The 26,495-nt window shown below is 50.2% G+C and overlaps 10 protein-coding genes across 10 annotated transcripts; 5 read left to right on the top strand and 5 right to left on the bottom strand.

Annotated features, from left to right (window-relative positions):
- Positions 1-284: 284 nt before the first annotated feature.
- On the bottom strand, positions 285-881 carry BO79DRAFT_288265 (uncharacterized protein). The gene is made up of 2 exons (XM_025688663.1): positions 687-881; positions 285-625 (listed from the first exon to the last, which is right to left on the bottom strand). The coding sequence occupies exons 1-2, from the start codon at positions 798-800 to the stop codon at positions 311-313; spliced, it is 429 nt and encodes a 142-aa protein (XP_025538364.1). The 5' UTR covers positions 801-881; the 3' UTR covers positions 285-310.
- A 1,311-nt stretch (positions 882-2,192) lies between these two features.
- BO79DRAFT_238388 (Ygr210 GTPase family protein) lies at positions 2,193-4,183 on the top strand. The gene is made up of 11 exons (XM_025684807.1): positions 2,193-2,299; positions 2,359-2,416; positions 2,485-2,494; positions 2,602-2,870; positions 2,938-3,031; positions 3,080-3,111; positions 3,166-3,377; positions 3,435-3,640; positions 3,696-3,875; positions 3,933-4,053; positions 4,111-4,183. The coding sequence occupies exons 1-11, from the start codon at positions 2,264-2,266 to the stop codon at positions 4,135-4,137; spliced, it is 1,245 nt and encodes a 414-aa protein (XP_025538363.1). The 5' UTR covers positions 2,193-2,263; the 3' UTR covers positions 4,138-4,183.
- Positions 4,184-4,278: 95 nt separating this feature from the next.
- On the bottom strand, positions 4,279-4,787 carry BO79DRAFT_256130 (uncharacterized protein; the record flags this gene model as incomplete). Its single annotated transcript, XM_025686176.1, has 2 exons — positions 4,279-4,290; positions 4,383-4,787. 2 exons carry the CDS (start codon positions 4,785-4,787, stop codon positions 4,279-4,281), a joined length of 417 nt encoding a protein of 138 aa, XP_025538362.1.
- Positions 4,788-5,192: 405 nt separating this feature from the next.
- BO79DRAFT_196829 (SET domain-containing protein) lies at positions 5,193-7,056 on the top strand (the record flags this gene model as incomplete). Its single annotated transcript, XM_025681229.1, has 4 exons — positions 5,193-5,489; positions 5,601-6,127; positions 6,190-6,778; positions 6,888-7,056. The coding sequence occupies 4 exons, from the start codon at positions 5,193-5,195 to the stop codon at positions 6,966-6,968; spliced, it is 1,494 nt and encodes a 497-aa protein (XP_025538361.1). The 3' UTR covers positions 6,969-7,056.
- A 3,529-nt stretch (positions 7,057-10,585) lies between these two features.
- On the top strand, positions 10,586-14,071 carry facB (C6 transcription factor FacB/Cat8). Its single transcript, XM_025682640.1, has 5 exons — positions 10,586-11,402; positions 11,510-11,820; positions 11,878-12,158; positions 12,214-12,571; positions 12,628-14,071. Exons 1-5 carry the CDS (start codon positions 10,919-10,921, stop codon positions 13,783-13,785), a joined length of 2,592 nt encoding a protein of 863 aa, XP_025538360.1. The 5' UTR covers positions 10,586-10,918; the 3' UTR covers positions 13,786-14,071.
- A 2,014-nt stretch (positions 14,072-16,085) lies between these two features.
- On the top strand, positions 16,086-19,253 carry tktA (transketolase tktA). Its single transcript, XM_025684806.1, has 7 exons — positions 16,086-16,287; positions 16,378-16,442; positions 16,714-16,856; positions 16,916-17,000; positions 17,071-17,365; positions 17,434-18,797; positions 18,866-19,253. The coding sequence occupies exons 2-7, from the start codon at positions 16,389-16,391 to the stop codon at positions 18,977-18,979; spliced, it is 2,055 nt and encodes a 684-aa protein (XP_025538359.1). The 5' UTR covers positions 16,086-16,287; positions 16,378-16,388; the 3' UTR covers positions 18,980-19,253.
- An 86-nt stretch (positions 19,254-19,339) lies between these two features.
- BO79DRAFT_209629 (spermidine synthase) lies at positions 19,340-21,203 on the bottom strand. The gene is made up of 5 exons (XM_025682639.1): positions 21,011-21,203; positions 20,573-20,753; positions 20,348-20,495; positions 20,043-20,280; positions 19,340-19,821 (listed from the first exon to the last, which is right to left on the bottom strand). The coding sequence occupies exons 1-5, from the start codon at positions 21,039-21,041 to the stop codon at positions 19,541-19,543; spliced, it is 879 nt and encodes a 292-aa protein (XP_025538358.1). The 5' UTR covers positions 21,042-21,203; the 3' UTR covers positions 19,340-19,540.
- Positions 21,204-21,888: 685 nt separating this feature from the next.
- BO79DRAFT_209627 (ubiquinol--cytochrome-c reductase subunit 8) lies at positions 21,889-22,960 on the bottom strand. The gene is made up of 4 exons (XM_025682638.1): positions 22,725-22,960; positions 22,521-22,546; positions 22,156-22,333; positions 21,889-22,058 (listed from the first exon to the last, which is right to left on the bottom strand). The coding sequence occupies exons 1-4, from the start codon at positions 22,754-22,756 to the stop codon at positions 22,004-22,006; spliced, it is 291 nt and encodes a 96-aa protein (XP_025538357.1). The 5' UTR covers positions 22,757-22,960; the 3' UTR covers positions 21,889-22,003.
- Positions 22,811-24,160, top strand: phb1 (prohibitin subunit PHB1). The gene is made up of 2 exons (XM_025685522.1): positions 22,811-23,360; positions 23,429-24,160. The coding sequence occupies exons 1-2, from the start codon at positions 23,040-23,042 to the stop codon at positions 23,945-23,947; spliced, it is 840 nt and encodes a 279-aa protein (XP_025538356.1). The 5' UTR covers positions 22,811-23,039; the 3' UTR covers positions 23,948-24,160.
- A 136-nt stretch (positions 24,161-24,296) lies between these two features.
- BO79DRAFT_196810 (25S rRNA (uracil2843-N3)-methyltransferase) lies at positions 24,297-25,767 on the bottom strand (the record flags this gene model as incomplete). Its single annotated transcript, XM_025681228.1, has 2 exons — positions 25,244-25,767; positions 24,297-25,204 (listed from the first exon to the last, which is right to left on the bottom strand). Exons 1-2 carry the CDS (start codon positions 25,707-25,709, stop codon positions 24,297-24,299), a joined length of 1,374 nt encoding a protein of 457 aa, XP_025538355.1. The 5' UTR covers positions 25,710-25,767.
- Between the last annotated feature and the right edge of the window lie 728 nt (positions 25,768-26,495).

The following is a 26,495-nucleotide window of genomic DNA, read 5'->3' as shown; positions in this document are numbered from 1 at the left end:
GCCCAATGTAGCTGATCAATCAAGCACATGAAACAATTGTTGCTTCTTTTACTACTAGTTCCCGCGCGGGTAGATAATATATTTATAGCATACAAGTGGAAATGAACCAAGCTATCTCGAACAGCAATCTAGTATACTATTCACTATAAGAAAAATGATAGTGCAATACGACCATAGGGAGAATAGTAGTAAGATAAAATGGTTATAGGACATTCATTTTGGTTCATTAAATGCTCAAGTCATAATAGTACACATAAAAAATAGGCCATAGTCAATACGCCCTCCCCAACATTAACTCATAATATCCATTTTACCGGTAAAGAGCATCCCGGGGCAGACCTTCAAGGTTATCCTTGCCCTGGCGTCCAACGCCACTCATGGGTTGCGTGTTCTTGTGGTATTCCTCTCCAGATACCCGGACACTGCTGCTTGCAGTTGCGGGTTCTCTCAAGGCGCTGTTGTTCTCGCCCGAAACGGGTCCTTCGCGACCACCCGAACCGACGTTGACGGTTCTCTGGTCCATAGAGTTCCAGTCGCTAGCACGAGGGGGATCCTCGGGCAATGGCAGGTTGGACTGGGCCTTATCGATCTGGGCCTGCTTGTCGGTGTTTTCATCGATGATGGACTGGAGTATATTATTAGCATCCGTCAAGTCAAAAGAGATATTAGGTCAAGTGAGGAATTACCTTCATGGCGGAAACGTTAGAGTTCTTGGGGGTCTTGCCATCATGAGCATGGGAGGCATGGGACTCAGGCTTGCGGATGTCCTGGATGGTGGTGTGGAAAGTCTGTTCGGACATTTTGGATGAGGTTGTGTGTAGTAGATGAAGTGGTAGTTGAGGTGAAGTTTGTGGTTTGAGATGCGATAAATTGATCGTGAGGATGGATTGAGAGTTGATTGATTGTTAGAGTTATTCTGATGGGATCAATGTACCTTTTAATATGTTGTTGCAGTGGACGAGAACCGATGGGCGTGGCTGGTGACGTTGGCCGCGACGACGTCATACAAGCCGGCTACACCTTGGTTCGCCTTGCAACCAACCCAGCATCATTGACCCCTTCATCATTGGGGCTACAGTGTCCACTCAATTATGGGGACTATGAACGAATAAGACAAGTCATGACTGGAAATTGTTCTATTGGATGAGGGAATATCAGAGGTTGCCGGTGAAACAGCGTCCCCTGAAGCCCTTGGAGTTGTCTGATCGATGATGGCAACAATAACGACAGTTCTCCGCATAGCAGAATGCTGATACTGTGTACCTGGAATCTATCATTCCTTTTCATTCCTTTAACTTCTTGACCCATTTTTATTACATATTCATCTCTAAAGTCGCACCGGTGAAGGGACAGGAGTCGCTCTAAGCCAAGCCCCAGATACATGGGATCAGCACGCCTGTGATGCCATATCAGATCTGATACTGAAGACAGAACAATCCAGGGACATCATCATGCAGCCCAAAGCGGGGTCAATGCTCGTTGAGATGAGTAGACATGCTAAGCAGACAGCTTCCCTAGTCTAACGAATGACGCACCACTTAGGTGTCCAACGATTCTCGAGTGCTATTGATGCACAAATCTGCAAATGAGGCTTGAAATTGCTACACAGCACTGGGTTCAACACAGAGCACTGCTCCCCGATTATGATGCAAACACATCTCATCCGAGACTCAAGTCGTGCCTATACTCGTGAATACGTACCTCTGGTTGATACATGTTGTGATGTTGGGCTTGGACATTGGGCTAAGTCTGATCCAGTATAGTGAGTCTTCGGCATTTTACTCGGAGTCACGAACTTTTCATATCAGCATCAAGAACCATATAGATGTGATCTTAGGCTTGATCTCCGACTGTTTTGGAGAAGACAATACTATCAAGTGCGACTGTCAATTTGAGGTCGGACCGAAAGCGATGCTTGTCACAACGCGTAGGCTATTGCACCCCACAGACGTAGCATGAAACCACTGAACTTTGTGGCAGCTCCAAGCATCGTTAGCAGCGTCAAGCATATCAATGTTATCAACGTAAATGCTTGAGAACGGAACTATATCGAAGAGATCTTGTTCAGAGTCAGGGACAATCGGGGTCTCGATCGGGAACAGCGGCCTCCGACCGCCTTCCTAGGGAGGATGGCAGAAATTGAATGTCTCCCCGCTGATGCAGAAATGATTTCCCCAACACTCAAGCGATCAGATCGATGTTATTTCCTTAAAATCATTCTTTTCTTGCTCATATACCTTAGAATTGCTGCGCGCGTTGTAAGATGCCTAGAGATCCGTTAATTGGGCTGGTCGGAAAGGTCTGGGATTCTTTTACCCCTCATACGAGACGCCGCTGATCGAAGTGAGGGGCATGTAGCCATCCAGCGGAAAATCGACCACATTAAATAGTCTGACAGATGCTTCTTCCAAAGTCGGTAAGCTACTTAAGTTCTGCGCTTTGAATTGTGTCGGAGCACAAACTTATGGCATGTTTCACGTCCAGGAAATTTCCCGTATGTTCAATCCTATTGCCGTTATCGTCCTCCATCGAAAATCGATATCGCCCTTCGGACGCCGTAATGGACCGTTTATCAGAGCTGTTCTGACTGGCGAAACACAGTTTCACTACCATCGATCCTCAGCGCGCCATTGGCTACCTTCAGATAGAATGCGCCTGTCAACGATTCAATGTCTCCGATAAGTGCAAGCCGAACTACGGAGGATGTGTGGAGGGACGGCGCTCTGTTCCCATTGAACTTCTGGATGTCGCAGGTCTTGTACCAGGTGCACACCAAGGACGCGGTCTGGGTAACAAGTTCTTGGATGACCTGCGCCATGCCGATGCTTTAATCCACGTTGTGGACGTTAGTGGAACAACCGATGCGGAAGGTATGGACTATCAATATCTGGAAAAATACCGGAACGGCATCACTGATGTCGCACTCTACAAATACAGGCAAAGCTACACGAGGATATGATCCTTCACAGGATATTGAATGGCTGAGGTCGGAAATTGTACGCTGGGTTCTGGGAAACCTCATGCAGAAATGGTATGCTTGCGCGCCAGGAGCTACATAATCAGGGCTAATGCTGTGCAGGGGTTCCATCAAGAGGAGGCACATGGCAGTCAGTAAGTTTGGTCATAAACCAGCTAGAAATATCTTTCTGTGCTAATCAACATCAGAGGCTACGGCCGTGGATACCTTGCAAGCCCAGTTCTCCGGTTACGGAGGTACAAATGCGATTGTTGCCCGATGCCTGGATCGGATGGGGTTGAAAGAACCTCTTGAGGAGTGGTCCGATGAGACCGTCGAGAAGGTCGTTGAAGCCTTCATCGCAGAGAAGTTCCCGACAGTCTTCGCCTTGAACAAAATCGATCATCCGGATGCAGACAAGGTTGGTCATATATCTCAAGTCAACCATGTTGCTGTCGTTACTGACAAGTGGGCTCAGAACATTAGCAAAATCGCAAAGATGCAAGATCCTCAAACAATCGTACTCTGCTCCGCCATTTCAGAGGTTTTCCTTCGCAGGCTAGCAAAACAGGGATACATCAAGTACGTCGAAGGAAGCGAGTTCTTGGATACGAGGGAGGACCTTATCGAGATGGGTGATCCTGATGGAGGCGGCCTCAAAGAGATGGACGAGAAGCTCACACAGTACGAAATCACTATCTACGCCCTTTTTAGTAGGGCCATGCTAACATGCACATAGGCGCGTTGAGAACTTGAAAGACATGGTACTTTATCGTTTCGGGTCTACAGGAGTTGTCCAATGCCTTTCACGTGCTGCAGAACTGCTGGGGCTCGTGCCTGTCTTCCCCGTTCGCAACATCTCCACCTTCTCTTCTGGTGCCGGAACGGCTGTATTCCGCGATTGCGTTCTTGTTGGAAAGTGAGTGGCCTTGATATGAAACCTATTGCTCCAATTGGACCTTCTGACGCCGAGCAGGAATACCACTGTGGGCGACGTTGCTCGCAAGGTGATGGGTGACGTACCTATTTCCTACATTGAAGGAGTCGGTGGCACCCGTGTCTCAGAGGACGAAATAGTGGAAGTAGGAAAGCACGATGTACGATTTCCTGCCTAAATCAAACTGCTTGCGCCAAAGCTAACCTTTCTATTTTAGGTGCTGTCGTTCAAACCTGGTCGATAGATCCTGCTATTCAAGATTTTATGTACAGTCAACATGATAATGAAACACAAGTACTGAGATGATATAGCTCCAAGACTAGCATCTTCCAGTCCTACTTAAACCGCTCCTGAGCTTTTCCAATGACCAATATATGCCCTGGGCTTAATGACCCTTCTATCAGAGCGAAATCAGTTAGCCATTCAACTGAACTCCGCGAGATTTACAATGAATGTATAGGTTTGCTTGGGGTTCGCATTGGCACTTACATGGCCTCTCTCATCATTCATTCCAATAATCGGCTCTGGTGCCTTCGGATGCTCCTGCTTCGCCTTCTTTCCATGCTGACTACCTCCCTTTTCTGTTGCTCCCTGAGGCTTTGCGTCGTTACCCCCGCCCTCCTTTCTGTCCTGCATAACAGAAGCTGATGCATCTGTTGTTGGGTCTGTGGTATCATTTTTCTTTGCTCGGTTAACTGCGTTATCCTCCGCCCCAGTACCCTTCCAGTCTTTGCTCAGGCCGCTGTTCAGGCGTGCTTGCACGCTTTTCGGAGTATGAATCGCAGCCGGCTGCCAAATGGAGCGCAGAGGAAGCAGACACGGTGTTGGAGGCCGGGGTACAAGCAGATTATGGAGCTTTGAAGCTGAAGACTGAATGCGGGTGTTGGCAGGCATATTGGTGGTTGTAGTACTGAAGCAGCTGGTAGATCTTATGGTAAAAGTGGTTCTTATTGACGCAGCACTATGTCTTTCACGTAAAGCAATAATAATAAATTATCTGTTCGGGTGAAGTCAGAACATTCACGCAGTTTCAATTAATACTAGCTAAGGTCCGATCGAATTCGCCTGGAGAATCCGGCTAGACAGCTTTTGTATGACGTCTACATGCCGCAATGTACCCCAGTTGCGATCAACGGTCATGGATAGGGCTTAGGGCATGGGGGTAGCTCCCCGCCTTCTTATCGATAAGGACAAACAAACACCTGACCTGTACGTCGCAGACTGCACCATGCTCGCTTTATAGTGTTCGTACGCATTTACTACTGCAAAAGTAACGCCCCGTAACTGAAACTTAACAAGATGAAGCACGACTACTATCCAATCGAGACGCTTCCGTCGTGGATAAAGCTCAACGGTGTCTCCGTCAATGGTATCGCTTTCCGCAAATTGCAAGCAGATGATGGCACCGACAAGGGGTCTGCAATTGTTGCAACCGAGGTAAAAGCCAGTGGAAATGCAGCGAGCGACGCGATAGAGTCGGAGGTACTTCTACGAGTACCGTCTGACTTGGTCCTGTCATTTGATTTTGTTGAAGAGTATTCCAAATCGGATAGACAGCTCCGTGAGGTATTAGAAGCTGTCGGAGACTTTGGAAGAGTAGGTCTATTTCCTCGTTGTACTCCGATCTCGGCCGAACAGATACCGTGTTCATGGCTTCTTCAGGTAGAGACGGATGAGCTCGTGTTAATTCTATGCTGATCTGTACAGACAGCCAGAGGCGCCATATTAATCTTCCTTCTCGTGCAACTTACTCACTCTAGCCCGGACTATGCGCATGAGCGGCACCAGATTGGACTATCGAGCCCTTGGACCGAATATATGAAGTATATGCCGTCTTCTATACCTTTGCCTACATTCTACAGTGAAGAGGAGTTAGAGCTCTTGCGTGGGTCCTCGTTGAGGTTGGCTGTGCATGCGAAGATTGCCTCACTGGAGAAAGAATTCGAACACCTGCGTCAGAGCACAGAGGGCTTAGACTGGTGTGAAAAGTATTGGTGGGATGAGAATACGGGGAAACTGGCGTTCAACGATTGGAAATATGTCGATGCGCTGTACCGGTCACGCATGGTAGATCTGCCTCGGCATGGACATGCCATGGTTCCATGTATTGATATGGCAAACCATGCTCCTGAGGGGACGGTCAAGGCGCTGTATGACGAGGATGCCGATGGGAATGCTGTGTTGCAGCTGCGGGATGGACGGAGCTTGCGGGCTGATGAGGAGGTCACAATCTCGTAAGTGTTGTCTTTATATTGACTACTTGTTTGTTGAGCTTGCTTAAACTGACGAGATACAGGTATGGTGATGAGAAGTCTGCTTCAGAAATGATTTTCTCATATGGATTCCTCGACGAGCATACCACGGACGCGAAGCAGATCTTCCTTGACTTGGACATCCCAGATGATGATCCGTTGAAGATAGCAAAGAAAGCATTTTGCAAAGATACACCCGGAGTCAAGATATCTACTTCCCCTAGCGGCTCAGAAACAGCCGCAACTACAACCTGGGACAGCCCCATCATCTGGTGGGCATGCGTGAACGAGGAAGACGGGCTGGACTTCAACGTCCTTCAAACCACCGACGGTGGCAGGGAACTTAAAGCTACCTGGAACGGGCAAGAAGTGAGGAAGGCAAGCTGTCTCAGGGACCTGCTAGCTGCAGATCCCCAATGGGATATCTACCAGCTTCGTGCGGTGGTGCTCATCCTCGAGCGGTTGGAGACCCAATTCTTCGTCCTCCGCCAAACCGACATGATGATTAGCGAGATCCGCGAGAACGAAGACATGCGTGCTATTTTCGAACCATTTGTGTTTCAGACAATCCTGAGGTTACGAGAGCTGGAATCCAAGCTTATGGAACGGGCGATCGAGGACCTCGTTAACCAGGTACGTTGTGTGATATTCCCGTTCGCTACCCCTTACCCCATATTGTAAACCCCACACAATAAGTCAAACATAACCGAAAGATACTAATTGTCGATCCTTCAAACAACAGCGGGAAACTCTCATGTCAAGCCCCGCAGTCAACGCCTACCTTACCCAACAATCAGGGGACATCGAAGAGGATTTCTCTTAAAAGTGAACTACAATTTCAAAACACCCACTTGCTCACATCTAGTCTAGCGAGTTAGCCATCTCAAACCCACTATAGCAATGAAACAATCTAGCCAAGCAACCCTAATTAGTCAATAACTGACGAGTAACTAACTAGTTAATCTCTGACCAACTCTCCAGCACACGCCCACCTACCTATCTGCAACCAACCAACCAACCCACCACTTGATCAAACCCAACACAAACCCCATCATGCATGCCGATCCTTCATCAAGCCCTACTCCTACGCAGCAGCAACTAGTACTAATTAACTCAGTATCGTATCAAACCCACACAATAATACCCAACCGGTAACAGCACAGTAAATTAAAACCATGGCCACAAAAACGTGGAGGTACCAGATTTCCACCTCGCAACTAAGCCACCACCACCACCCCCGGAAGATCTGAGTTTGAGTTAGTCTGAGTAAGTACTAAGTAGTATCTTACCCACCGCGGGGTAAAGCGATCCTTCCCAAAAACGAGAGCGTTGGATTGGTTGGAAGAAGTGACGAGAAGGAAAAGAAAAGGAATTAATTGGTCCTGGTTGGTGAAACTTTAAATTACAATTTCTGGGCAAATGCCATTTTGTAACTAGTTTGCCTGGAAGGATTGGCACGAGACTATTTATTTTATTTATTTATTTAATTGAAATAGTAATTATGGGATTGTGCTGTAGTGATGACGTTTGCGGTGATTCATACTTAGAGTTGCCAAGGGAGTTGCTTCAGCTTAGATAGTGATTGGTGATTATTGGTAAGTTACTTAGTACTTGGAGTCAACTAAGGTTTTGAGGGTCCGATGTCGCTGAGGTGGTGTCTACTTACTATGAAGATTGACTTGGTGTGTTGGTAAGATATTACAGTAAGTTCACTCAAGGGATTCGTTACTGCAGCCCTGTGGTATCTTACTAGATATCGATCGGATACTTTTCGCGTGCTTTTGGGTCTTACCGTGAAAGTACCCATGTAAGAAGGCCATCAGGTACGTACTAGGTACATCCTAGTTACATCGGGGGGATGTGAAGATGCTAGATACTTATCAGAATCTCAGCTCGTGGGGGCCAGATTCATGCACGCTACAGCTACGGTCCGCCATGATCGACTGCTAGAGGCCCAGGAGACCCTGGCTAACGAGAAGGTGGTCCAGCCAGCCAGCCAGCCAGCCAGCCAGCCTTCTGGGCCTGGGAGGATTTATTTTATTGAGTGAGATATGCACAGCAGTTGCAGAGCGCCGAACTATCGACCAATGTGAATGTCACACCGGCTGGTCAACTGGCCCCAAGCAGTGCTGACTACTCCGTAATAGTCAAACCCACCACTGACAATGACCAAAAATGTCTTGCCTCAGGTGTTCATCGCACTGATTTTACAAAACTAGAACAATAGCAGTGGGCGAATCACAGCCCCCTTCCAGACTGCAGTCATTGATGGTCCATGGATTTCCGCCTCCACCTCTGCGTTTTCTCGGCAAACGCTCGGCGCACGACCAACTTTCACCGAGCCACGGTCAACATAAATGAAAAAAAAGCGCTCGGAGTACCCAGGACATATTATATTAATGAATGTGATAACCACTAGTCGCTGATAAGTCTGTCGGATATCCCCGTCGGGCAGGGCGAGGGAAAAAAAAAAGTAAATAGAAAGAAGCAAAGAAATTTGCAGCTGAGGAGCTTTTATATGAGTGATATTGAATCCTCTTGGTGTTTCCCCACTGAGAAAATAAGCAGACTCGATCTCGTTCAGGCCTCGTGCCATTCGATCAATGGGAATACGAGGATAATAATCCAGAATCCAAGATCAGGAGCGCTTACTCTCCGCGATCTTCCAGCCGCGAACGCCGGGGGGGGGGAAATCAGTGGCGACACCGCATGAGGCAGTTCATATTCAGAGTGACCCAGGGGACGAGACCTTGACTCAAACGGGAATGGTTCGGCGAACGCTCGGATTCCCCACCCTGGTTGGGCTGGAATTGGAGTCAATAATAATGGTGAGAGCAACAGATCTGCCTTGCAGTTGCATGAGACAATTTCATCATCGTCAATATTATAGTTAACTTTGTTTTTTCTTTTCTCTCAGAAGATAGAAACTTAGAGAAGGAAAACTGAAGATCGCTTGTAGATGAATACGTAATCTGTCTGAATAGCCACCATTCAATGTCATTTAGTAAATCAAGCGTCCGGGTGCCAGTTGGGTTCCGAATCGCGGGGAGGAGGTGGTTGGTTGTTGACCAACCACGGTAGAGAGAAGTGGTAATATTAGAGTCTGATGGTCTGGACAGTGGACAGTTGGCAAAAGACTGAAAGTGATCTCCATCGGGTCCCCATCCACTCTCCCACATTTGTCGGACCGCGAGCCCGGTGGAAACCGGCAAAGCTTTGCTGGCTCGGAATGCTGTGATCTTCAAGAGCCGGACCGCACTTGCGTTCTGCTAGTGTCGGTTTTGTCTGGTTCATCTACATACTAGTCCTCGTGCATTCTCCATAATCACCCCCGATAATCCGTGCTTGCGAGGGGGAATAGATTGCAACCATGGGCCTTGGCAGCCATCCGTGACGATATGATTAGATATGGCAATAGACGGGGACACTCAACCTTGATGATACGAGAATCCCATCGTGGATCCTATCTGACTGGTTGTGTGTCTTATGGCTCGCCAATCACTTGCCCTTCTGAACACCCCTGTAAGGAGAATTAATGTACTACGGTAGGAATCTCCGGTGGAAAGAGGCCTTATTGCACCGGTGCCATTAATCATACATTAGTGGCCGCGCTGGTCGGAGTAGGTCTGCTGTGGACTTGCCCTTGGTGGAAGTTGTTCCTGCCGCCGCCAGTGCCGAGGCGTCGACGCGGGTTGTGCCAGGGGCCTGTCAGTGCCAACTTTTCTCTTTTCTGATAAGGTGACAGCGAGGAGATTGATGCTGATGAGACGAAGGGGGCGGCGTCTTACTGCTATTCTACTAGTACTAGCTTATAAGTAAATTAATGCTGTTACCTATTGGATACTACGTAGCCTCGTCTAAACACATAAGTATCCCTCGTTCTCCGATGCAATACTCCGCCTCGGCTCAGCTAGTCATTTCTAGTATTTACCCGCGTATCTAGATAGGTAAATAGATACTAACTAGTACTACTACTCAGACCACTAATAGATGAATGGCGAATCAATCAATGTAAGCCAGAGATGAAACCAGTGCTGTTTGTCTTCATAGTATGTGATGTTACAAATCAGCTGCTGTCAACCGACAAGTGCCGAGGACCGGGGAAGAGAGTCACTCAATTCGAATAACCTCAGCGGCTCCAGACTTACCATACCGGTATTACTCCAACCCACAAAACTGAACCTTCCAAAGATTCCAAGTCAACTTTTGGAAGCCCGCCGACTGTCGGCTGAGCGAATGAGCTGAGTCCACAACGGGGATTGGCCGGCATCCCAGCGCATGACCCACAATAGACAGCCCCACCAGCCCCCCCTTTTGAGCCGGTTCAATCCTCAGGCCGCACCGCGGAACATTTGTTACCAGGCCTGATACCTTCGCCGTACGTACTTACATCGAAAAGTTGCTTGCTTCTGGTCGCTCTTCTTCTGCCCCGTCGGTCCTCTCCTTCATCCTCACGCCTTACAAACCCATCTTACCGCCACCACACACTCTCTCTTTGGCTCTTCCCACCTTCTCTCTCTTTCAAAAGTCCCTTAACCCCGCTGTCATCCTCCGCTTACCTTAATCTTGACACTACTTCCGCATCTCCACCCTCTCCTCTCACATAGAGAGTTACACCTAGGTTCTCCAGACCCGTCTCACTGGTGATCCCAAGGCGTTCGCATCAACTACCTACTGAACCCCCCCTCGAGTGTACCGTCGAATCTACTCCCCCAAGTCCGGCGCCAATTCGATCCATTTCCCAAGGCAGATGCGCCACAGCATCCAGCCAACATGCCTGGAATTCTCCCGATGAAAGTGATCAAGGTCGGGAACGGCTCTCAGAGTCGTATCGCCCAGGCCTGTGATCGTTGCAGAAGCAAGAAAATCCGTTGCGACGGCGTTCGTCCCTGTTGTACACAATGCGCCAATGTCGGCTTCGAATGCAAAACTAGCGACAAGCTCAGTCGCCGTGCTTTCCCTCGTGGATATACCGAGTCGCTGGAGGAAAGAGTGCGCGCCCTGGAATCCGAAGTTAGGGATCTCAAGAATCTGTTGGATGAAAAGGATGAAAAGATCGATGTGCTCTCTCGTATACACTCTTTCTCTCCTTCCTCGCGTCAGAGACCTAGTGCTGCAGCGCCGTCGCCATCTGCGCCTGCACGGTCCAACGCCTCCGATGCAGATGAGGGTGTAATTCAAATCCCACAATCGTTGCCGCCTAATGAGTCGACTTCAACTGATAGTGCAGGAATCTCCAGTACTCGCGGTTTTGTTGGTATGTTTCACCGTCCCTACTTGCTCACTTCCTGGGATCCATCCCATACAAACCCCGAAACGAGTTGAAGCGGTTTTTGATAAAAGGCTCATGGCTAACCCTGTTAGACGTCTTCACAAATAAACTCATAGATCAAAACCGATTGCCGTCAAATGTCGCGATCAAGTCTTTGGCCGCTCCCCCGGCCATATCCCATTCCCGCGTCGACCAGGCCATTCGCACGGCGCCCCGGCTTGTATCCGATCAGCTCATCAACATCTTCTTCCAAGAATGGGCTCCTCTTTATCCGGTTGTTCACCGACCCACTATTCTCAAAGCTTATGAACAGTACCTTTCAGGCACCGAGTCTATGCAGGGCAGCAAGCACGACTTGGCACAACTAAATTTGATCTTCGGCATTGCCGCCCTTGCTTCAATGGTAAGCTTTAACCCTAATCTAGCCAGACCAGATGGGAAACTCATTGGGCTTTTGCAGTCGAGAACCAACCAGGACCCAACTTTTTTCGAAGACAATTGGTCCTCGATTCTCGAATCTATCGCCAGTGATGTATCTGTTGCAACAATGCAATGCTACGTGCTCGCTCAAATGTACTGCATGACGAAGGGTGATTACACGAGCCTCCTACGCTATCGGGGTCTTGCCGTCAGTCTTAGTCAACAACTCAGACTGCATCAGAGCCAGAAACGTTTCTCGTCGAATGCTCTCATGGCAGAAACCCGGAAGAAGGTGTTCTGGTGCCAATATACTCTCGATCGGTGAGTGGACCCTCTCAAGGCCTTCCCTAGCGTTTCTTGTCTAACCAATATCCAGATTCACCGCCGCTTTGACAGGATTGCCTGTTTTACTACGTGAAGAGGACATCAAGACCGAGTACCCCGAAGATATCGATGATGAAAACGTTACGGAATCGGGCTTCTTGCCCACTCTTCCTGGAGAGTCTACCCGTATCTCGAGTGCGATCGCGCTATTCGCCGGTTCGCGCGTGTTGAACAAGGTTTTGGAGGATATCTATCCCTCTGATGGAGGGTACGATGTTCCTCTGTCGAAGCTACGCTCAGTTGCAGAGCAATTGGATGAGTGGGTGAAGGGCTTACCTGCTCACCTTCGCCTTGAGTTCTCTCAAGACAAGCCTAGCACCAATGTCACTAGTAGCCGATCGCCCCTTCTGGTAATTACCGCAAGCCCTCCTCCGACTATCACATGCGTGTACTGACTTGTTCCTAGTCCCTCGTCTACTACTTCATTCGTTCATTGATCCACCGCCCTGCGGTTTGCTTCGGCGAGGAGCACGTCCGGTCCCCTTCTATCCTTACAGTTTCCGACTCAGCCAAGCACATTATCCAGATCCTTCAATTGCTCGATGAGAGACGTCTCTGTCTCTCCGTGAGTATTAATCGGAAGGAGCTGGTTTTCGCTACAGGATTAGGCCTTCTTTGGCAAAGCATCGGGCTGAAGCGTGACAGCAAGCTCGTCAAGGAGAGTCAAAAGTTGCTCACCGCAGTCATCGATCAATTAGAATCTGAGTCGTCGTCCTCGGCGGCGGAGTTCAGCGCTTTGGCCCGTGTTTTCGTTTCTTTGAATAATAGCAAGCATGTGTCGATTGGCAAGCCGCAGGACATGTCGCCGCCCTTGCAGAGACCTTTGAAGTCCCCGAAGAAGCAACTTCAGTCGTGGAAGTCGCGCCTGAGTGAAATGACCGGTTCAAACCACCACGAAACGCCGGATTCGCCCTCCCGGAGGGCCACTATCTGCGGAGCGAGTCCCAATGCCGCCCAACGCCACATCAGGTCCTCCAGCTGGGCTAGCTTGCCACCGGACAACTTCCACGCGCTAGATGTATCTACGAACAAAACAGTCTACCCTTCGTCTTCCGGCGCGTACGATAGCAGTCATGTGCTTTCGAGCTCCGCACCGTCGGATCATCCGGGCGGGCCTATCACGGTATCCGACTGGGAAGTCGTCCTGAGTGACATGGACCGCGGCTATTCGAACATCTTCACGGGGATCTATGGGGGAAGGGAGTGTGGTGAAGACAGTGGTCCCTTCGCTTCCCTCACTGCTGAGTTCGCCCACAAGGGGGATCCCATGGTAGCACCGTTGTCAGCGCCACACGCAGAGCTGCAAGGGTTGTCTCCCGAGGCATGGTCAGCCAGTAGCAATAGCGACGTGCCAGCCAACCAGGATCTACCGGCACAGAGTGTGCTCAGCTACTCCGACGAAGGCAGTGCCGAAGAAGGGGTGCCATACAACGATCTGCGGCTGTCGCCGGAAGAGCAGGCCAATTTCTTGGGCTCGTTCCGGAATGTCATGATTCCGGCTGTGGAAGATGAAGTGGATGAGTTTGGACTGATTAACGGCTGGGATCGGCGACTGGCTGTCTGAGCTATCATGCTCGGAAGACAAGCCTTTTTCATGAACGCAATGACCTTTGGGTGTCAATGGAGTTTCTTCTGATTATTATTGGGATTGTAAGGGTGGAGCGAGAGGAAGTCTATATTTCTTTTTCCTTGTTGTTTCTCCCCATCTGTTTCGTTTGTGATACCTGGTCGGTGCAGGGAGTCTCGGTTTCCATTTGGCACTTTACAAAGAGTGTCAGTCGGGGGTCATATCCTGACCCTTTGTCCCTATAATGTTTGAGTATATAGTATCTTGAATGATGGATCTTCAAGTATGTCTGTTTTAAGTAATCATATCCTTGTGAATCGGATGATTGCCGCGTCTTGCAATTCAAGTTCTAATGTTTCCTGCTTCCCTTCTGGGTCCAGGATGTAACGAAGGTAGCCATTGCTTGCTCCCTACCATAGAATTTCCAGACTCACATGAATTGAATCACATGCACCTGCCAAGAGATAGTATGGCCAACCCTCACATGATGGCAGGGCAGCCGCATACTAGTTAGTAGTCAAGTACTCCCGAACAGTTTACCATAGGATGGATACCTGCATACTTTTCACCAAACGCATCTGACTGCAAACGACCGAGCAGAGCGAGCCTACCACTACTAAGTATTTACACATGCGTCTCACAGGCCCTCCCACCATCCCCGGTCCGAGCATCAATCAGAGGCAGAGAGTCCCGGGCGCATTCCCCGAACGGCACACGGATTGGACTAATCGGGGAAGCCGTTCGATCTGAGCGGCCCAGAATGAACCTTGCAAGCTAACTAGTTAGTACCTACCTACTTGGATAGCTACTAAGTAACCCGGAAATAACAACGTTTCAGTCGGCGACTGCACAACTCTAGCTGCATGAGATGATTTTCTAGTTGCGACAAGGATTGACGAGGGCCTCCTCCAACTAGCTACCTACCAAGTACTTGGTACAATGGACTGGGCAGCCATCGCTATGTCTTCTTTCACGGTACACACCTAAGTACCGACCTGTCTTGCCCTGGATGGAAAGCATCGGAAATGCAAACCTCCGGAAGCAAAGCAATGAGAGGGAAAAATTCTGCTGCGATGCGTGACCGACAATTGCCGCGTGTTCCTGCTTCATAATCAAATCACTTGACCTGCTGAATATTTATTTAGGAGATATGTGCTCCGAAAGCTAGACTCGATAGTAGTCTACAATGTGGTTGTTGTTGTTGTGGTTATGATTATTGATGGAGACTGGGCTGGAATCCGGACTCCGTGTAAAAGCGTGGGAAAGGAAAAAGCGGAGAGATAGTGACTTGCTAAGGTACCCCGTTGGCGGAGCAGCGTCCTCCGGGACCCAGCAGACAGAAACACACGGGGTGACTAATGGGGCTGCTCATTTGAATGAATAATGCTCCCGGAGAATTGCTATGTTGGGGAGGAATCCGCCTATAGGTAGTAGGTATTTGATTTCTAGCCCGGGAAATAATATGGTGGTGGGTGGGTGATTATTGCTATAGAAACTCAGTAAGTAGAGTGTCAATGGCCGGCGGGGTGAAGAGCATTTTGTAAGAGGTTGAGTAGTTATGTTATCTGAGAGTTGTTAGGGCCAACTCAGAGATCTGCGTGTTTCGATATGACAGGTTACAGGGCTTAATGGTAGACAATTGGTCGAGGGGAGGAGCAATGCAACTCTTGTCCCTGCAATTATCGAGCAAGTATGTAATGTTGGAGGGGGGAGCTGTCCTGGTGGCGTTTCGGAGGGATACTTCCAGACTTCTCTCTGCCGTCAGATGATGGTGAACAGAAGCGAGCTCTTGCTATTCTTCATCATTTTACTAGTCTAGTACAGATGAGATGATCATATCAAAATTGTTCTCTGTAGCTCTACAGTTACTTTTGTTGAGAGCTGAAAAAAAAGGTTGCATTGAATTCCGGAGGGACCGCCTATTGCCTGAGGCAGCGGGGGAGGGGCAGATTGTGCATAACATCATCATCAATCATCAATCAAGTATACCTACTACCTTGAGGACCTCGACAGCTTCACCCTAAACACCCCCCCATACGAACATCATCTCCGTTACATTCTCCGGCTGTAGATCCAGTTATCTACTGTCCAAGATCAATCAATTGCCTAGCAATAGCCGACCCCGAGTCCGAAGAGAGTAGAAAAGAATAGCCGTGGACAGCGAGTTTGTAACCCCCTCCGAGCAGCCGGTGAAAGAGAGGTGCCCCACCACAGACATCATTGCCCCCCCACCTTCCCTTTCTCACCCTCGCTGGCTCTCTTGGTCGCGGTTGCCCTCCATCCCACTCCGCTCGTCTGGCTCGCTTTCCCCCCCCCTCCCCCTTCCCTGTCATCATTTCTCCTTCTCTCTTCTTCCTTCTTTCTCTTCTTCTTCTTCTTCTCCTCTCTCAGTCATCTTTCTCCCTTTCTTCATCTTGTGGTGGTCTTCCCATTTGTGTTGATTGTTTGTTGGATCATCCCGCTACTTAAAAAAAACAAGAACTTGGTAGGATTTAAATAGTATGGCCCCTCCCCTCATTTCTTCCCCAACAACTTTCAACTTTCCCCCATTCAACCTCCCTCTCTAACCTTTCCCTCCTTCTCTTCTAGACACAGCAATCATGGGTTACAACGACGTTGACCAATTGGCCATCAACACCATCCGCACTCTCGCGGTATGCATCTCCTGCTTCCATTCTCTTGCTTCCTTATCCCACTCCCATCCGATTCCGGTGTGACGGAGAGCTTCTCCAGAGCTCCGGCACCGGAAGCCCATTCCTGGTATCACAGGGACTCCGCGGAGCACAGCCTCCCGCGTTGATGATTAGCTATGTGTAGCTGCTATCTCCTCGGAGCTCCTTGTTTTACTAGCCATGGCTTGCGGAGTGGTCATTCCTTCCAAGGAATTATTGATAAGAGTCAAATTTGAAACTAATAGTCCCCTAGGTGGATGCCACCTTCAAGGCCAACTCCGGTCACCCCGGTGCCCCTATGGGCATGGCCCCCGTGTCCCACGTCCTCTTCAACAAGTTCATGAGCTTCAACCCCCAAAATCCCGACTGGGCTAACCGTGACCGCTTCGTTCTCTCGTAAGTTCCGACCTGCACCCAGTACTGTCCAAGTAATCGCTTTATTAATTCCTTCACAGCAACGGCCACGGCTGCATGCTCCAATATGCTCTCCTTCACCTCTTCGGCTACCAGGTCTCCATGGATGACCTGAAGTCCTTCAGAGTATGTATCCGCCGAGAGTTCTTTCTGGGGGCCCAATTGTAGTCATGTCCTAACCATTCTGCTTGTGTAGCAACTCGACAGCATCACCCCCGGTCACCCCGAGGCTCACGACACCCCCGGTGTCGAGGTCACCACTGGTCCTCTGGGTCAGGGTTTCGCCAACGCCGTTGGTCTTGCCATTGCTGAGCGTCACTCCGCTGCCGTCTTCAACAAGCCCGGCTACACCCTCTTCAATAACTACACATACTGCTTCTTCGGTGATGGCTGCGCCATGGAGGGTATTGCCAGCGAGGCCGCCTCCATGGCTGGTCACCTGAAGCTCGGTAACCTCATTGCTATCTACGACGACAACGGAATCTCCATCGGTAAGCTTCATTCAACACCCTAATCCCCCTCAGAATTACAACCATACTAATTCGGTTTTGTTTTGCAGACGGTGACACCAAGTGCGCCTTCACTGAGGATGTTATGAAGCGTTTCGAGGCCTACGGCTGGCACACCGAGTACGTCAAGGACGGTGACAACGACCTTGAGGGCATTGAGGCCGCCATCAAGAAGTGCCAGGCTGTCACTGACAAGCCCTCCGTCATCCGTCTGACTACTACCATCGGTTTCGGTTCCAAGCTCCAGGGTACTGGCGGTGTCCACGGTAACCCCCTGAAGGCTGACGACTGCGAGGGTGTCAAGCAGCTCTTCGGCTTCGACCCCAAGCAGACCTTCGTCGTTCCCCAGCAGGTCTACGACCTCTACCACAAGCACGCCGCTGAGGGTGCTGCTAAGGAGCAGGAGTGGAACCAGCTCCTCCAGAAGTACGCTTCTGAGTACCCCAAGGAGCACGCCGAGCTCACCCGCCGTCTCTCCGGCAAGCTTGCCGAGGGCTGGGAGAAGAGCCTGCCCGTCTACAAGCCCACCGACGCTGCCGTTGCTACCCGTAAGCTCTCCGAGGCTGTCCTCGAGAAGATCCACGATGTCGTTCCCGAGCTTCTGTCCGGCTCTGCCGACTTGACTGGCTCCAACAACACCCGCTGGAAGAACGCCGTCGACTTCCAGCCCCCCGAGTACAACATCGGTGACTGGTCCGGTCGCTACCTCCGCTACGGTGTCCGTGAGCACGCCATGGCCGCCGTCATGAACGGTCTCGCCGCCTACGGTACCGTCATCCCCGCTGGTGGTACCTTCCTGAACTTCGTCTCCTACGCGGCCGGTGCCGTCCGTCTGTCGGCCCTCTCCCGTGTCCGCACCATCTACGTTGCCACCCACGACTCCATCGGTCTGGGTGAGGACGGTCCTACCCACCAGCCTATTGAAACTCTGGCTCACTTCCGTGCTCTGCCCAACTGCATGGTCTGGCGCCCTGCTGACGGCAACGAGACCAGCGCTGCCTACTACTCTGCTCTGACCTCCAAGCACACCCCCAGCATTCTGGCCCTCACCCGTCAGAACCTGCCCCAGCTCGAGGCTTCCACCATCGAGAAGGCCCTCAAGGGTGCCTACGTCGCCCTCGAGGCCCCCGACGCTGCCGTCACCCTCATCTCCACCGGTTCCGAGGTCAGCATCTGTATCGAGGCTGCCACCTACCTCAAGGAGAAGCACGGCATTGCTGCCCGCGTCGTCTCCGTTCCTTGCTTCGAGGTCTTCGATGCCCAGGACAAGGCCTACAAGCTCCAGGTCCTCCCCGACAACATCCCCGTCCTCTCCGTCGAGGCTCTCACCACCATGGGCTGGGAGCGCTACGCTCACGAGCAGTTCGGTCTCAACCGCTTCGGTGCCTCTGGCCCCTACAAGGATGTCTACAAGGTAAGCTCCAAAATACATATCCCCCCTCCCCCCTTGATAACGGCATATACTAATTCATTATACAACAGAAATTCGAGTTCACTCCTGAGGGCATCAGCAAGCGCGCTGTCGCCACCATTGACTTCTACAAGGGCCACACCGTGCGCTCTCCCATCAACCGTGCTTTCCAGCAGATTCTGTAAATGTCTTGCGGTGGCATCGTGATGGTTTGTACTGAATCATGTTTATGAGTATCCGGGACGATGTTGATCCCTGTGGGCGATGATACCCCTGGGAGAAGTCCTAATTTTTAACGACTTTTTCTTTGAAGATAAAAATATATGCAACCTTTCTTATTCAATTTCTTGGTTTATGATAGTTTTATTTTTCCTAGGGTAGATTTAGAGGGGAATTGGTCTATGATGGGAGTATACTAGCACCAGTTTTGGCTTTCAAGTGGACTTGGACAAGCTTCACCGGCAGCAACACCGAACTAAGCGCGTACATATACGGTTGGATTACGACGTAGTCATATAGTGTCCACTTTTCCCAAAGCGGATATTGGCTAGTATTATATCTTAGTAAATCCTTGCATCTCACGTGTCAATCCATGTGAAGCATCGGGGGAATATTATTGAGGAAGCAGCAGAAATCTTTTGTTATATTCGTCATCGTCAGATCATCATCGATTATCAGCCGCCGTGGGGCCTCGAAACGGAGGAGGCCACCACCCAAAGTATTAGAACGATAAAACTTCAGATAGTCTAAGCGTCCAGAGCCTTGCGGGCGAAGTTGGGGAGAACGAAGCTGGCGCGGTGGATGTCCTGGTTGTAGTAGCGGCAGAGCTTCTCCTCCTCCTCGCGGGTCCAGCTGCGAACGGGCTCCTTGACGTTACGGGTGGCATCCTTGCAGCAGACCATGAAGCCGATCTGGCCGGAGGGGTAGGTGGGGATGGTGGTGTAGGCGTATTCGGCGACGGGGAAGACCTCCTTGCAGGACTTCTTGAGGTCGGTGATCAGAGACAGGTGCAGCCATTGGTTCTCGGCTGTATGGGTAGAAAACACGAACCCAAACCGATCCCGGGTTAGGGGTCGGGTGGTTTGGGGCGTAACAAGGTTAGCTTCATAGTTCGCGACGAGAAAATACAGACAACACAGAAAACACAAACAACATGAAAAGTTTGAGAGAGATAGAGAGAAGTTAAGAAGGGGAGAAAGAAGTGGGATAGAAAGGGCAAGAAGGGACTAATGAAAGGCGACGAACAACCTTGTGTGGTGATGACACCTCCCTCACGGAGCGCATCGCGCAGAAGCTCGAAGTAAGGCTTCTGGAAGAGGCTCTCAGCGGGACCCTCGGGGTCAGAGCTGTCAGTGATGATAACATCGAACTCGTTCTGGCGCTCCTTAAGGAACTGGAAACCATCGCCAACGTGGACCTTGACGTTGGGGTGCTGGAAGCCAATGCTCATGCCAGGAAGGTACTTCTTGGAGACACGGATAACAGCCTGAGAAACCATGAGCCACATATTCTCACACACGGCACAAGCACGCGGGGATTTTCTATTGATTTACCTCGTCAATGTCGCACAGGGTGGCCTCCTCGACGGTCTCGTGCTTGACGACCTCACGGAGGACACCACCGTCACCACCACCGATGACAAGGACCTTCTTGGGGTTGGGGTGGGAGTTCATGGCGAGGTGGGTGATCATCTCCTGGTAGCTGTAGTCATATGATGTTAGGGCCAATGGTATTTTCGGAAATGGAAAGTAGCTCATGAGAAGGGTTCCAAAACATACGAGAACTCATCGCGCTCAGTGCACTGGATGACATTGTCGAGGACGAGGACGGTGCCGTAGTCGCTGCTCTCGAAAACGAGAACATCCTGGTACTTGGACTTCTCGTGGTGGAGGATCTGGTTAACCTTGAGGTTCATGGCCTGGCCGGGCCACATGTCAGACTGCTCGGAGAACCAGCCATCTGTAGAAAAAAGCGAAGAGCCAATGTTAGCGAGGAGGGGTAATAAATTCTCGTCGGAGGGGTATGTAGTGAGATGACATCGTCTTGAGGCGAGATTGCGCTCATTGAAGCGTCATAATCGGGAATTGATCCATTGAATGAATTTGAAGAGTAGGTTTGGGAATTGCGAAGAGAACAGGAGGCGGGGTAAACCGCGAGGTGATGATGGAGGGGTGGTTGGATGGTGCGGATAAGGTAAAGAACTACTACTAACATACCCTTGATGGTGGGGTGAGTGATGTCGCTCATGGTGATAGAGTGGTGAAAAGGACGGAGAAGACGAGGACGAAGACGGAGAGCAGACAGCGAAGAAGCAGCTGAAGGGAGACGGAAGAGAAGAGAAGAAGAGGAAGAGAGAGAAGAGGAGGAAGGAGGAGAGAAGGAAAGCGAAAGGAAAGAAGCGACGAGAGACGAACGCATGCGGAGTGGGGGAAAAGTTGAAAACCAGAAACAGAAAAATTGTATGTACGGCCGCTGACCAGTGGTAATTTATCACCGGCGATGGCGGCCACTCAGGTGGGGTTTTCTCTCTTTTGTCGCCCGTTTCGGTAATTTTATCTTCTGGCCAGTGGGTTTGGTTGCCGTATTGCTGGTTATGGTATGACCTTGTGTCTGTAACTTAAGAGTAATAGCATCCACTTCAACCTGCCTCAAAAGAGTCTTTCTTTCTGTCTTATCTTGATCAGAATTGTACGATAATCCTAATGGATAGTAAATACTTGCGTAACTCAATTGGTCAACGCGCATTATTCTCCATCCAATCGTCGGGGCAATTGTGGTCCTTTAGGATACTTTAGTATCACGGCCAAGGCAGTTCAACATCTTCATTTTGTACCACAATCATCACATTCGGGCATTCGGGCAGCACTCACTCGGCATCGCAAATATTCAGAGAAAATTCGCATGGCCAATTGACCTGCTCCAAGAAGCGTGGGATACTTCCCGCGCTGAAAAGGCTCAAGCAATAGCCGCCGGTGATTGGCAGACTACACTACGGGTTGGCTTCAAGCGGGTGTGGAATCCCTCCGGCCTATACGATGCCGCCCATTCTTGATTACAGATGCACCCCACGCGCGGTCAAGGCAGCCAAAAACATTGCAACACATTCGATTGCTTCTAGTTACTGTACAGTGCAATCACACATCCAGCCCTTCCATATTGCCCCATGCCATCCCTATTCTCTCAAGGTTTTCCCAGCTGGCACGTTACATTTACTCGTCACCACCCTCAAGGAGGCGGCCAGGCTTGGAGTTGAGGTACTCGTTCCTATAAGCAAGTCCAAGCGTCAGCTCTGGGATGTCCAATTGTACCAGAAACATGCGTATTATTGGCCTTCAAGTCCGCACGTAAGGGGGAGGCATACCTCTCAACAGCCCAGTTCATGATGGCGTAGGCGGCAATGAAGGGAGGAGCGACGTAGAGGACCTGGTGTCTGAATCTGCGGAAAACGTTGAAGATGGCAGCGTGACCGGCACCGGCAAGAGGGCGCTGGCGGTTAGGGGACATGGAGTAGGAGGTGACACGCTGGGGAGTAGGGCATCCTAGATGGCGCAGAAACAAGCCATGTCAGCAGGGGTTCCGAAGTCCAATTGCGCATTCTGTCGTTATTGAAGCTGAATTTTGTCGACAGTACAGGGCTATAATCGAGTAACAAGCCCGATGGCCCGATATTGCTGACAGTCGAAAGGCTTCGCAGACAGGCGAATTACGTTGATATTGTAGACATACCCAGATCACCCCACCAGCCCAGGAAGCTAAAAGAATCACAAGTTAGCCATCACAATTAGCCAATAAGCTACGACTCAACATGAGTCAAAGTCATTTGATGTAGGGAACATGGGTAGATATCACGGCAGACGAGACCGCACGGTACCCTTTCCCCCGGAAAAGCTAGGGAGCGGACAAGACGAGACAATGGGGCAGAAAACTCACACTCCATTCTTAGGATCGAGATGGCCACCCATTTTGAAGAGATACGACGAAAATCAGCGACGTAAAGCGCGATGTGGGGAGGGAGAGATGGAGCGTGAGAGGAGAGAGAGAGAAGTCGTCGTCGGTGACCATCGGACCAAAACGGACGAAAGTCGAAGTTGGAAGTTCAAACCACCGCCCAGCGCTAATCCGTTTTGGGACAGCATGCGAAAAGCCTCGACATCATCTCCAGCCAAACTCCCGCCCGCCTGATAATTACGGTCGTTTCTCTGTCGCTGCTGAAGTCCCCGTCCCCTCGCTCATCACTCCATCACCATGTCTACCCTCCTCCAACAGGTCTACCGCCTCGCCGTGCCCATCTCGGCCGGAGTCTATCTCTTCAACTCCTCCATTTACGATGTTCGCGGTGGTACCCGCGCTGTCATCTTCGACCGATTGTCCGGAGTGCAGGAGAAGGTCATGAACGAGGGTACACACTTCCTCATCCCTTGGTTGCAGCGAGCCATTATCTACGATGTTCGCACCAAGCCCCGCAACATCTCTACCACCACGGGTAGTAAGGACTTGCAGATGGTCAGCTTGACTCTGCGTGTGCTGCACCGTCCTGAGGTCCCGAAGCTGCCGGCCATCTACCAGGTAAGATACAGTGTACCATTCTACACCCAACTGAGACCAACCTCTCTAACCATGACCCTCCCGAATAGTCCTACGGTATCGACTACGATGAGCGTGTGCTCCCGTCTATCGGAAACGAAGTCCTCAAAGCCATTGTCGCCCAGTTCGATGCCGCCGAGCTGATCACCCAGCGTGAAGCTGTCTCCAACCGTATCCGCACAGACCTCATGAAGAGAGCCTCTCAGTTCAACATCGCCCTTGAGGACGTCTCCATCACCCACATGACCTTCGGAAAGGAATTCACACGCGCCGTCGAGCAGAAGCAGATCGCCCAGCAGGACGCCGAGCGGGCTCGTTTCATCGTCGAGAGAGCCGAGCAGGAACGTCAGGCCAATGTCATCCGCGCCGAGGGTGAAGCCGAGAGTGCCGATATCATCAGCAAGGCCGTTGCCAAGGCCGGCAGTGGCCTGATTGAGATCCGTCGTATCGACGCCAGCAAGGAGATCGCGACGACGCTCGCCAACAACCCCAACGTCACGTATCTGCCCGGTAACGATGGCAAGGAAGGCGGAAAGAGCACTAGCCTCTTGCTGGGCTTGAGAAATTAGAAGGCGCTATGGCTTGGTAAATGGAATTACGTGTATTTCTTATTTCTCTTTTCTTTGTTGCGTTTCCTTCAACCGGATGGATCTCAGGCGTGCATGATCTCCGTGGCGAATTAATGTCGTTTGGTCTTCTTTCTTCATCTCTTCCTCCTCTCCTACACTCTCACACTCACACGCATGCACCCCTATTCGCATCGACCTGTAGCAATATCATACCCATTCCTCTCTCAAGTGTGCCTCTACTTATCCAAACCTTATAGCAGGTAACGGACTTCACGACATAGATTCCACGATGGTAGGTATCATTATAAGCCATAAACCAAATGCAACCATACAAACAAGACATAAAACCCTACTCTCCAACCCTCCGATAAACATGAACCTGAAACCTCATATCCTCCAACCCAGCCCCCTCCCCAACATCATACTTCAACCTAGCCGCATCCCTCCTCCACCACCTCGAATCCTGCGACAGCAACCGTTCCCACTTCCCCTCCGCCACCGAAAGCAGCGTATGATCCAACAAGAACTTCATCGGATACTGTCTCTCCCGCACTTCGCCATCGCCACCCTTCCCCAACTTCAACGTCGAATAACTCCCAGGACTATCCACCACAAGCAGCACCGTCCCAGGCTGCAACAGATCCGTCATACGTAGCAGAAACCCCGTCGCCTTGGCCATCGACGTCGAGAACAGTTCATTCAAAGTAAACATCAACGTCACCAAGGCAGTAGAGCATGATTCCGCGCCCTGTCGTGAGAACAACCCCTGAAGTTCCTTCTCCCCCGCAGAGAGGACATCTAACTTCTCGAATTGGACGTTGAAACCGGGTGTCTTCTTTTCCTTCTTTTCTTCGTCTCCACTGGAGGGTAACAACGGAGCAGGATGCGACTTCGACCCAGTCACTGTGGGAGATCGAATAGCGGTGGATAAGCGCTCAACTACCTTTGACCAGTCTGCGATGTCTACCGCCGTGACGGAGAGGCCGGGGTAGGTGGAAGTAGCAGTAGCAGAAGTAGAAGTAGAAGTTAGCTGTTTTTCTTCTTCTTCTTTCCCATCATCCAAGGATACCGCCTTAACAGCATCCGCAATCTGGCCCTCATCACTTGCAGAAGAAGAAGATCGTAGTTCAGCACCATCCAGAAAATCCCTCCAAGCAGCCGCAAGCGCAACAATCTCAGCGCCCGCGCCACCCCCAATACACACGACATTCTTAGTAGAAGCAGCAGCAGCAGCAGCAGCATCATCATCATCATCATCTTTAGAAACAGGCTTAATTACCTCCTTCAACAGCGCACGAAAGATGCCCGCATACCCCAACGCCCTGGACGAGCTCCACCGCAACGCATAAGCACGAAGTAAGTCCTCATTCGCATCTGTGAAAGCGGAATCAAAGTCCCGATTATATAAATGGGTTTTGATCGTCTGGATCAGACTTTTGATGTCTAGTTGCTCCTGCTGCTGTTGCTCTGCTGAATCAGCAGTGGCTTCAGTCGTAGTAGCATCATCCCGGTTATGGAGGTAGTTGTGCCCGTTTGTGAGCAAGGCGGTTTTGAACACATTAAGAAGAAGTTGTTGGAGAGTCAGCGGGATGGTGGTGGAGATGTTGAGTTCATGATTTTTATGAGCGGCATGATGTTGGTTGGGATCGGTTTTGCTGGTGTTTCGGCGTGGTTGTGCTTGCGAGGAAGAGGACGGCTTCTTTTTACTACTCTCCTTTTTGTTGGGTTTTTTGGATGTGTTGCCGGGTCGAGGAGGTGCCATTTTCAAATAAAGTGTGGATTTTGTGATTTATTTCTTACATTGGTTGCTAATAGGATATGTTGTCTGGATTCAGTTTGGGATTTTGGGGAATTTTCGGTTTCGCATTTGGATGGGCATATGTGTGGGGCTCTCCGTGGTTGGATATATATCGTCACAATACTACTACTACGGAGTATCGCTGCCAGAGTGTTTGGCATTCTCCAAGGGAGCAAGGGCTTCATTTCCCAAGACGAGCAATGCTACTGGTTATTTATAAGCTATCATTGAGTGTTACAGCTGCTGTACTGACAACAGATTTTCATACTATTATCTCATACACGTGACAAACTACAAGGGCTCGGAATGGTTACTGAGTAAACGCCATCAAATTGATGACGCGGAGTGTAGATTGAATTGTCTGTGAGCAGCTCATACTGTTTGCATGTAGATCTGCATACTCAAAGTGGCAAGGATGCTTGCACTTCAAGATTGAATGACATGCACCTCCCAAGGAAGTCGAATAAAAGAAGGACCCCAATTTAGCATCGCCAACAGAACCAATGAGCCCATGTAAAAAAAAGTCTCGTGGAAAAAGAATGACATAAAGATGGATGCCATAATGAATGCAAGAAGACAAAGATGGATGACAGTGAAATCAGAAGAAAATCAAGAGAAAAATGTTTGAAACTGAAGATGGGCCCTGAAACATTGAATAGCGAACGGAGATGAAGGGTTTGTTCACAACTGCAACCGGCCATGAACGAGAGACAAGAAAGAGGGAAAAAAAAAAAAAAAAAAAAAAAAAAA

The sequence above is a fragment of the Aspergillus costaricaensis genome (assembly GCF_003184835.1).
Source record: "Aspergillus costaricaensis CBS 115574 unplaced genomic scaffold BO79scaffold_20, whole genome shotgun sequence".
In the NCBI taxonomy this organism is placed as follows: domain Eukaryota; kingdom Fungi; phylum Ascomycota; class Eurotiomycetes; order Eurotiales; family Aspergillaceae; genus Aspergillus; species Aspergillus costaricensis.
The sequence above is the reverse complement of the archived record's forward strand: the minus strand, read 5'-3'. Positions and strand labels throughout refer to the sequence as shown.